Source organism: Ceratotherium simum, chromosome 7 (genome assembly GCF_057802395.1).
Source record: "Ceratotherium simum simum isolate JZ-2026a chromosome 7, ASM5780239v1, whole genome shotgun sequence".
Taxonomy (NCBI): domain Eukaryota; kingdom Metazoa; phylum Chordata; class Mammalia; order Perissodactyla; family Rhinocerotidae; genus Ceratotherium; species Ceratotherium simum.
Genome location: NC_141906.1, coordinates 12359760 through 12370963, shown reverse-complemented (window position 1 = coordinate 12370963; position 11204 = coordinate 12359760). Strand labels below are relative to the sequence as shown.

Sequence of the window (11204 nt, the reverse complement as noted above, 5' to 3'; positions counted from 1 at the left end):
TTGGTTAATAATTGGATTTGTAGGTGTTCCTGGGTAATGAACAGAAGACCAAGGTGGGAGTTTCTGGAGCAAGTTTCCATGGTTCACTCCTCCCATGGTTGTGTCTCCTGCCTCCAGACAGAGACCACTGAGAAACAAAACTAAAGGGACTAGACCCTGGGGGCAGGGAAGGAGACAGGACACAACTGAGAGAGAGTGAGGAGGCCTGGACATGGAAGGACCTGGAAATAGCACCAATGTAACCAGAGGGGCTGCAGCGGGGAATGGGTCTGATTCAGGGAAGGGTTGGTGAGGGAGTCTGTCTTGTATGACGCTGAGATTGTCTCCCCTACACCCACACCCACAGGCACAGACTCGACCATCACGTGGGTGTCCATCCATCAACCCTAGGGAACAAACGGGAAATCCTTAGACAGAAGAATAACACACAGTTTTCAACAAATTCAATCTCTTAAACATTTATTAGACACTAATTATGTGCCCTCTACTGGCTTTTGTGGACATAGAACTCAATAACTCGGTGTCCCAGCCCTCAGGGGGCTCACAGCCCCGTCTCCTGAGAGCAGAGAGAAGGGAAAGCTCAGTACTTGTCAGGCAGGCCAGCAGGTCTGAAGTGATTGGGGTCTTTGCCACTCCGGCCCCATTCATTGGCAGCCTGGTCAGCCCTCGAGTCTGCCGCTCCATGGCCGCTGTCTCCATGCCTGAAAAGGTCTGTGAATCTCTGAGAACCCTCTCTGGCATCGCTGGAATGGAGGAGGACAGGTAGGAGATTAATCTGGGGCTGATGAGCAACAGCCCCACCCTCCCTGTCTGTCCTCTTTCCCAGGGATGGCTCTGAGAGGAGCCCAGGAGAGAGGGGCTAAAACACTGAGGCTGCCCAGGCACAGCCCACTCAGCCCCGCTGATGCCCCTGGTGCTGGGTGAACAGCACCAGAGAGGAGGCTGGGAATCGCCCAATCCCACCAGCCCTGCTCTGGCTCTATCACCACTCAGACCCCACACTGGGCACAGAGGGGAAGGGTGGGCCACAGGAGGAGGGGCCTCAGCCTCCAGAGGAAACTTCTCCAGGCCGTGGCCCCTCCTGCTGTCCAAGGCAGCCCAGCTCTGCCCACCCACCCCCACACCCCTAGGACCCAAGTCACCTGATCACTTTAGCAGCCCATTCGCCCCCAGGGCCCCTTTTTGCAGCATCATAGTTCCCGCGGGCATGGAAGTATTTGTCAGAATCTTTGTAATTGGCTTCTCTCATGTCAGAGTAGGCTCTCCACATGTCTTTAGCCCCTGGAAGGGAAAGAAAATGATGAGAAGAAGGTGATCACATCTTGGCAAAGTAGAGAAATAAGAAATTTTCCTCCCACTGATTCTGAGATTTTGACCTTTACAAAGCCCTTGGAGATGATATGGCTTGAGATGAACACTCTTTACTTTTCACTCCCTGGTTAATGTGATGAGAATCAGACCAGGTGCAAGTTTTATTCTGTCTCATTCCAAGTTCTGTTGCTACTTTGTTTTGGGCTGTGTGTGATGCGTGTGAGGAAGAGGTGGGATGGTCCTGAGGGGATGTGTGGTTGTACAATGAGCCTCTACCTGGAAAGATGCAGGGAACCCTCTGACCAGAGCCTGAGAACAAAAGCGACTCTGAGGGAGGCTGGGAACCCATGGTGCACCCAACCTTGCCACGGGAGAACTTCATCCCTGTGGGCAGCGTGAGGACCACTCAGTCCTGAGTACATCTGAACGTCCGGGCGCATTTGCACCTGGACGAATGTCAGAATTCAATCAGCAGGCGATAAAGGCGAGTCCCTAGGAGAGCTTTAAAGAACCTGCGTGATCAGATGCAGACAAAGGGCAACTGACCACCAGCTCTAAAGGCAACTGTCTTCCCCAGTGAAGTGGAGGAGCGGGGCCTCTCTCAGGTGGTTATGCAGAAGGACTGAGAAGATACAGGTATAACTTCTAGAACATTGCAGGTGCTCAATATAACATCACTTCCCTGGTCCTTGGGGAGGGTGGGATAAAAAAGTCAAGATACTCAACCAAGATGAGGAGCAGGGAGTTATGGACGGAAGAAATCTGATCAAGTTAGAATAAAATGGCAAAGATTTATAATAACTGATTAGGACAAAGAGAATAACCTAACCTAGAGCTGTAATCTTAGTTTATGTAATACCCCCATGAGATAACTTATCTTCATTTTATGTCTTTATTATTCCTGGTATTTAGATGATAGTTGTGTTGAGAGCTATGACTTTCTTACTGTACTTATTCCCTCCCACTTACTGATTTAAATAGATCTGTGGAGTCCAGACTTGCATAAAAAGTCCTTCCAAAATCCCTGAGACATTTTGTCCCTTAGGGGGCAGAACCCGAGGGAGTGGTTCTCAGCCTTTAGTGCACAAACATCACCCGAGGGGATTGGTAAAGGCCAGATTCCAGCTCAGCCCAGAGACTGTGATTCAGGGAGGGGAGTGTGTGGACCTGGGTGTCTGCATTTCACAAAGTGCCCAGACCCAGGGGATTTCATGTGAGTAGTCCTAGAACAACCCTTTGAGAAACAGTGACCTAAGAGAGGAAAAGACATTTTTTGCTGGGTCTGGGAGATTTAGAGAGGATTAACTGCAAACTCTTAAAACAATTAATCACTAACTATGAGAAAAAAAATAACACAAAATAATTTTGTGAAATGAACAAATATTTGCCACCTTACTATGGCTAGTGAGGTAAATATCTCTTGCTCTCGGTTTCCTGGCCAGGTCTCAGCCCCACTAGAACCGTCATCAGGAATTCATTGTGCCTTTTATTGTGGGGAGAGGAGCCCTACAGAGTTGTCTTCCAGAGACACACATCCCCACTCTTGGCCATTTGCTCAGATAAGATCAGGTGTGTGTTCACAAATCCCTTGCTCTCCCAGGTATACTCTTGTTGGGGAGGCAGTGTGGTACCTGGTTAATAACCAGGTCTGGGTAGCACGACGACCTGAGCTAAATCCTGCTCTGCTTTGGGACTTTGTTAGGCGTCTGAATCTCTTTGTGCCTCAGTTTGCCTTTTAAAGGATAATGGTACCTACATCACAGGATAAAAGAATTAAAAGCCTGAGGATGACAACGAGTTCATTCTCCATGTAAAGCCCTTAGAAGAGTGCCTGGGATGTATTAAAAGCTCACTAATTTTGGTTGTAATTACTAAGCGGATGGGGAGTGGGAACAGACCCCACACCTGTGATGCACCCACTTCATGGCTCCTGAGACATAGACGCGAGCCGTCCTTGAGTCCCCACTAGGCGGCAGGAGAGCCACATGCATATTTAGGGAACGTGCACCGCTGAATTCAGCTTTCCTCCTCACTCCTGCTGAAAATTGGGGCCCAAATCTTATGACCTTGGGCTGGGGCTCCCCACAGAAGAGTGAAAACCTGCCCAGAAAGGCCTGGGGCTGGAGGGACAGGACAGATGTTGTTTAAGGGTACAAACTAACAATGAGTGGTAAATAAGCCCTAGAGATCTGATGCACAGTACAGTGAATATAAACAATATTGTGTTATAATCATCACACTTGTTGAGAGACAGGAACTGAATTATTCCAACGACTAAAAGGAAAGGATAATTATGTAACGTGATAGATGTGCTAATTTTTGCTACAATGACAATCAAATTAAAATATATAAATGTGTCAAATTCAAATGTTGTACACCTTAAATTTAAGCAATGTTATATGTCAAATACATTTCAGTTGAAACAAAAAACACCTGGGGAACTGCTACCATGGAAACCGAGCTCCTTATCTACCCACTTGTGGCCTTTGCCCTGTGGGCATGTGGCCTCTGCTCAGGTGAATCCTGGGGGCAGTTAGTTGCGGCCTCTCCCCACCCCCATCCTTTGGTCCTTACCTTGACCAGCTTCCCTGAGGAATGAAAAAAATCCTTGGCTGCTGACGCCCAGGACCAGGGTGCAGAGAAGGATGCCGATGGAAAGCTTCATCCTGCTGCAGAGTCGAGGAGACACACAAGGATGACATACATTTTTGATTTATTTTGGTTTGGATGTTTCAGGGAGTAATGGTGACCCATTCTTGTATTTCCAAAATAAACCACCATCAATTTAATCTACATCTATGTCTCTATCTAAAATTTACATCTCTATATACATATATATACATATATACACACATATGTATGTAAATATATATACATAGAGAGAAAGAGAGACAGATGATAGATAGACAGATAGATAGATAGATAGATAGATAGATAGATAGATAGAATTTCGGAGAGCCCAGTTCTCCATTTCCCTTGTCTCATTGGAATCCTGGTGATTTACTAGATGAGAGATTGCAATGGGATCTAGAGTAAACCACTTTCCATTTCAATCACCCCCTATCAGCTCTGAAACCCACTGTAGAGAAAGTTCCCAGAGAGGCATTTGGGGACTTTGTGACCACACACCTCTCTGTAATGTGAGATGAGTTAAACCATCCACAGTATTTGCAGAAGCCTGCTCTACCCGTCACTGACTCCACACAGAAGAAGCATACAACAGAATCCCTCCCACCAAATATTCACATTGGGGAATTCTGATTGTCAGAACAGTAGACTCAGGAAGGAGGCAGAGAGCTGGGATGCAGCATAAGGATGCTGGTGGGGAAAGAGAATCTCCAAAGAGGAAAGCTGCTGGAAAGTTCTAGCACCTCACCTGTGGCTGTCTTTTCCCGCTGGGCTCCTGGTGAGCTGAGCTTCCTGTGCTGCCTGCCTGGGAGATGTGGCTGGTGCTATATATACTGATACTTTGCTAGGGGAACCAATGGAAACACAGGTGTGAAGCAAAAAGAAGAAATTTAGGAAATTCCTCTTGGCAAGCACACAGCATCCAAAATATTGGCTATTCTTCACAGATGTCCAATTTTCCCAGATTGTGCAATCTGGTACCTTTCAGGAATGTAGCAAGTCAGATTTTCTGCCCTGTTCCCAGTCTCACTCCATGTGGGGACAGGGTTTTTGCCCCCACACAAAAATGTACTGACATTTGCTGTGATTTGATTAAAAAATATAATAACACAGGCCAAAAGGACAAGTAGAACAGGCTTCATTGAAGGGACAGCTCAGGAGGAAGCTGGAACCCCAGGGCACAGGACTAGAAAAGGAAGGAGATAGACCACCCAGGAAAATAAAACTCCCAGCACCCACGTGGGAGGACTCAGCACTGGAAAAGGGAGTCCTCCAGACTCAGGTGCATTCACCATCAGTTGCTACGAGGGTCATAACGGCAGGTTATATTTGGAGGATGCTGTACCCTAGGAACACTGCAGTGTAGAAATTTGCAACAACATGTAGAAATAACATACCATAAAATGAGCAGAAAATGGCCCAATGGCTGCTAAATTATAAAAATAGGAGATTCAGGAAGGATTTAGAGAAAGCTGGGGTGCAGCACAAGAATGCTGGGAGGATGTGATGATAGAAAACAGCTGTTTCAACAAGAAAAGCAGGACTGGGCTTTATTATCTGAGTTTACTAGGATAATCTTGGGAAGAAATTGCATGCAGGTGCCAACAGGGGTATGGTGTCCATGGTTCACTCCCTGCCCCCTTCCCACCTCTTCATTCAAAAGAGAAATTGTAAAAGCAGTTGCATTTCCATACAGAAGAAACGACGATGTTTAGTGTGGCAGAGATAATGGGGGACCCAGAGGACAGATCTGATCCTTCTCACAGTGGGACCCTGGGCTGGAGCCTGAGGACAGCGTAGGGCAAGTAAGGCCCAGCCCAGACAATACCAGCTCAGGATTTGTGCCTGAAGTGTTTCTGGGAGACAAGGAACGTGAGTAGTGTATTGGAGATACTAGGGAAGGAATCTCCAAGACTGATGCAAGCACATCATGGAGACTTGCTAGTGGAGATGTTGGAAGATGGTAACAACAGTCATGAAGGACGGCGAACTTGTGCTCCAGTAGTAACCCAGAGAACAAGAAGGATGAAGGACTCCCAATTTGTTACAAGACTAGAGGATTTTGAGTAGGACATTCGAAAGAGGAGGAGTGACCCAGGATGAAACAAGTCAGCAAAGATTCCACTAGAGTGTGGGAGCCATTGTCTTAGATGAGATCCTGCCAAAATTAGGAGTGATGGCTCTTGGTCATATTTTAATTCTCATAGGTATAATGAGATGAAAGTTGTAGGGCAGATAACTGTCAAGAATTTCCCTGTGCTTTTGGTTCTTATGAAGGCAATGCTAAGCAACATCCAGATATTCCATAGACAACTTCCTTCCTTGGGAAAGGTGGATTCCCTGTGGGTGGGTGGTCAGGGTCCCTGAGCTGCCTTGGCTCTCTTGGTCCTAGGAGTAGACCTGCTGGGGAAGGGAGAGTTGTCAACCCTCCACAGCCATCGGTCATGGGTGTGCTGGGGGGCTGCTTCATAGAAGAGGGCATGTGATGTTCAGACCACTTTTCTCCTACCTTCGTTGGGGCAGAAATCATCGTCCAGTCATCACCTCCTCTTATAATTCCTTTACTCCCTCTGGGGTCATTCAATGTTGGAAATCCACTCCCTACTTTCTCACCTCACTCAAGTCGTTCTCTTCTAGGATAGAATCATTGGAGAGAAAGTAGGTACAATTTCTAGATGCCAGAGGAACTCCTCACAGGGACTTTGACCAGCATTGCAAGTTCTCTTCCTTTGTTACTCAATGTCTTCTGTCTTCTGGGAAGGGACACTTGGGGCCATGCTTGGAGCAGCAGACAGTAGTGGCAGTCTGCCTTTTTCACTTGTTTCTTCTGCAAATAGAAGCTACCCTGTCATGGTGATGTCAGGGTCTCCAGGCCTCAAAGGGATTTGCCAAGAGTCACCATGAGTCACTGTGTCCCTGTTTGTGGAGACGGTCTCTGTTGGGGTCTATTGTTCCAGCTTACTTGTTACTAGTGACTCCCCCTTGCACTGTCAGAAGTGACTTGGTTTTCATGATAAACTAGATGGACCCCTACTCTACGAGTCATGTGTGACCAGGCTGTTGAGAGGCCTGAGATGCCTCCATTTCTTCTGTTAAAATTAATGTAAGTGGAAGAGAAGATCACCAAGGCTCTTAAGCCTTTCAGAAACCAAAGTAAAAAAAAGAGAATGCGTAACAGGACAGCCTGACCAAGAATGGTACCTGAGGCCCAAGTCCCAGATTCAGAGGGACAGCAGGAAGAAGGATGAGCAGGTCCGTGAGTATAAAATGAGGAAATAATGACACTGAGGTCACGGGGTTGTTGTCAGGATGACATGATTAACGCTGAAAGGGGGTTGGACCAGTTCTGGGCGCGTGCAAAGCACTTAAATTTAGTTCTTCTAGCTCAACCAACGAAATTCGTAATAATTTATACTTTGCGGAAGACAGAAAGATTAATTAATACATTATTACCAAGACCACACATTATTGACACATTAATTAGTAAGATTACCAATCAGAATGCAGTTTTAAAGATCAAGGTTTAATTTTACAGGACATGGCAACATTCTCTGAAGTTTTGGTGTCTTTCTAGATTCCTTTGTTAGAAATAGCTGTTGCAAGGAGAGTGTCTTTGACGCAGGAAATCATCTGCATTTCTTGCAGCTGCAAGAGAATAGGGAACATTCTCTCCTGACCTTGGCAGGACATCTGTCTCCAGCAGTTAGGAGGTCCTGCAGGTTTTCTAGGGCTGAGACTGGAATTCCGCTAGACAGTATGAGAGAGACAGAGAGAGAGAGAGAGATGGGCTTAAGTTGCTCAGAACTCACGATGAGGAAAGACGAGGCCAAAGGAAGATTGTGAACAGGTGGAGTATTGAGTGTATAATCTTTTGCAGCTAAAGTCCCCCATTTTTCTAAACTTCATCTGGATTTCCATTTGCATGAGTTCTTTTTGTCTTACCCTTCAGATTTCATTTTCTAATATGAACTACCTGGGCCGGCCCTGTGGCTTAGCGGTTAAGTGTGTGCGTTCTGCTGCTGGCGGCCCGGGGTTCGGATCCCGGGCGTGCACCAGCGCGCCGCTTCTCTGGCCAGGCTGAGGCCGCGTCCCGCATACAGCAACTAGAAGGATGTGCAGCTATGACATACAACTATCTAGTGGGGCTTTGGGGGAAAATAAATAAATAAATAAAATTATAATATGAACTACCTGTTTAGTACCCAGGTGAGAATATTTGTGGCATCCTTTAAGGCTACAATTCATGTGCTATTTAAAATATTACTGCTTTTAAAAATAAGTATTATATCCAGCGTCATGAAAATACTTTTTAAAAAAATTTCAGTGCTGATTGATTGGAAGAATTAATATTGTTAAAATGTTCATACTTCCCAAAACAACCTAGAGATTCAACACAATCTCTACCAAAATTCCAAAGGCATTTTTCACAGAAATAGAACAATCTATTCTAAAATTTGCATGGAATCCTAAAATTTGAATGGAACAGTTTAGAAAAACCCGAAGAGCTGAAGCAATATTGAGAAAGAAAAACAAAGTTGGAGGCATGACATTTCCTGATGTCAAACTATATGACAAAGCTATAGTGATCTGTATGATATTGGCATAAAAACAGACACATAGATCAATGGAACGGAATAGAGAGCCCAGAATTAACTCAATTAATTTATGACAAAGGAGCCAGGAATATACAACGGGGAAAGGACAGTCTCTTCAATAAATGGTGGTGGGAAAACTGGACAGACACATGCAAAAGAATGAAACTGCATCCCTATCTTCCACCATGCACAAAAATTAACTCAAAAGGGATTAACGACGAACATAAGTCCTGAAACCATAAAACTCCTAGAAGAAAACAAAAGTGGTAAGCTCCTTGACATTGGTCTTGGCAAAGATTTTTTGGATTTAACATCAAAAGCAGAGGCAACAAAAGCAAAAATAAACAAGTGGGACTACATCAAACTAGAAGCTTCTGCATAGCAAAGGAAACCACCAACAAAATGAAAAAGCAACCTACCAAAAGGGCGAAAATATTTGCAAATCATATATCTTACAAGGAGTTAATATTCAAAATTTATAAAGAACTCAAACAATTCAATGGGAATAAAAAACAAGCAACCTGATTTAAAAATGGGATCTGAATAGACATTTTCCCAAAGAAGACATACAGATGGCCAACAGGTTTATGAAAAGGTGCTTAGCATCACCAACAATCAGGGAAATGCAAATCAAAACTACAGAGAGATATCACCTCACATCTATTGGATGGACAACAGGTATATGAAAAGGTGCTTAGCATCACTAACGATCAGGGAAATGCAAATCAAAACTACAGCGAGATATCACCTCACGCCTATTAGAACAGTTATTATCAAAAAGACAAGAAATAACAAGTGTTGGAGATGAGTGGAGAAAAGGGAACTCTTGTGCACTGTTGGTGGCAATGTAAATTGGTACAGTCAATATGGAAAACAGTATGAATGTTCCTCAAAAAATTAAATATAGAACTACCAAAAATATTAGTTTTAAAAATAGAACTAAATGATCTAGTAGTTCCACCTCTGAGTATTTATCTGAAGGAAACGAAAACACTAACTTGAAGAGGTATATGCACCCTCATGTTCATTGCAGTGTTATTGACAATAGTCAAGACATGGAAGTAATCTGAGTGTCCATCAATGGATGAATGGATAAAGAAAATGTGATATACAGACACATAGGAATAGATTCAGCCATAAAAAAGAGAAAATCTTGCCATTTGCGACAACATAGATGGACCCTGAGGGCATTTTGCTAAGTGAAATAAGTCAGTGAAAGACAAATACTGCAGGATCTCACTTATTTGTGCAATTAAAAAGAAAAAAAAAAGCCAAACTCATAATACAGAGAACAAATTGGTGGTTGCCTGAGGCAGGACATGAGGGGTGGGCAAAATGGATGAAGGGGTCAAAAGGTACAAACTTCCAGTTATAAAATAATTTAATCCTGGGGATGTAACGTACAGCATGATTACTGTAGTTAATAATACTGTATTGCATCTTTGAAAGTTGCTAAGATACGAGATCTTAAAAGCTCTCATCACACATAAAAAATAGTAACTGTGTGTAGTGATGGATGTTAACTAGACTTATTGTGGTTATCATTTTGACGTATATATAAATATCAAATCATTATGTTGCACAGATGAAACTAATATAATGTTATATGTCAATTATAGCTCAATAAAAATAAATAAAGAAGGAAAAAATTTTGAGTCAAGAAAACTTTAGCTGAAAGAGTATATTAGTGTGGTAGACAAAATAATGTCCCCCACCAAAGATGTCCACATCCTAATCCCTAGACCCCGTGAATATGTTACCTCACAGGCTCAGGAGGGATTCAGCACCACAAACCTTTTCTTTCTCTACCTGTTGAGACCTCACATCACCTAATGACTATCAGTTTGATGGGGACGTCGATGAAGAGCGCACATGCTCCTCCGTGTCAATCAAAGCCCAGAAAGGCATCACTTGACTACTGACAGCTGTGGGAAAGAACACACACACCAACCAAAACATCAACACATTATTTGGAGACTATTAGAATGATTTGAGGAACAAGGTGTGCTACCAGCATACGTTTTGGTGAGAAGTTTTAGAATTTATATACCTTTGTTCATATGGAGAAGCAGCAGCAGAATATTAAAATTCAATATATTAACATTTCATATGTTAATTTATATTACTTTACCAGATAAAATTTTTGGACAATCACCCTTGTGTAAGTCCCCCAAGTAACCCAAGAAACAGGCTGTTACTCACATCCCAGAAGCTCCTGTGCCCTCTCTCTGGCTGCACGTTCCTCCCTGCTCTTTTTCCAAAGGTAGTCCCTCTCCTAAACTTTGTGCTTGTTGTTCCCTTGCTTTTTGAAAACTGTTTTGATCACATTTGTATTCTTAAGCAATTTACTTTTTAGGCTTTGCCTGTTTTTGACCTTTCTGTAAACAAAATTACATTGTATGGATTCACTGGTGACTTGCTTATTTTGCTCAGTGATATGTCCTCAGATACTGGCGTGTTGATGTGTGTTGTAGGGCTTCTTTCATTTTCAGTGCTGAATACTATTCCACAGTATGTATATCTCACAGCTTATTTTGACATTTGAGTTGTTTCTTTTTTGCTATTACAAACAGCATTGCTTCTAACGATCTTATACAAGTGTCTGGGTACAAGAGTTTCTATGGGCACAGACCCAGGAGTGGAATAAAGTATAATAGAGTTGAATTGATA

General features: G+C 43.7%; 1 protein-coding gene across 1 annotated transcript; it reads right to left on the bottom strand.

Annotated features, from left to right (window-relative positions):
* Positions 1-454: 454 nt before the first annotated feature.
* Positions 455-3979, bottom strand: LOC101401530 (serum amyloid A protein-like). Its single transcript, XM_014783384.2, has 3 exons — positions 3886-3979; positions 1143-1281; positions 455-743 (listed from the first exon to the last, which is right to left on the bottom strand). The coding sequence occupies exons 1-3, from the start codon at positions 3974-3976 to the stop codon at positions 581-583; spliced, it is 393 nt and encodes a 130-aa protein (XP_014638870.1). The 5' UTR covers positions 3977-3979; the 3' UTR covers positions 455-580.
* Positions 3980-11204: the final 7225 nt, after the last annotated feature.

What these genes read in the sequence shown, in the direction of transcription:
- LOC101401530 (XM_014783384.2), bottom strand. Translation starts at nt 3,976, where the DNA reads ATGAAGCTTTCCATCGGCATCCTTCTCTGCACCCTGGTCCTGGGCGTC. An exon ending in CCTCAGGGAAGCTGGTCAAG is followed by an intron (nt 1,282 to 3,885) that starts GTAAGGACCAAA and finishes TTTCCCTTCCAG; the next exon opens with GGGCTAAAGACATGTGGAGA. An exon ending in TGGGCTGCTAAAGTGATCAG is followed by an intron (nt 744 to 1,142) that starts GTGACTTGGGTC and finishes CCTCCATTCCAG; the next exon opens with CGATGCCAGAGAGGGTTCTC.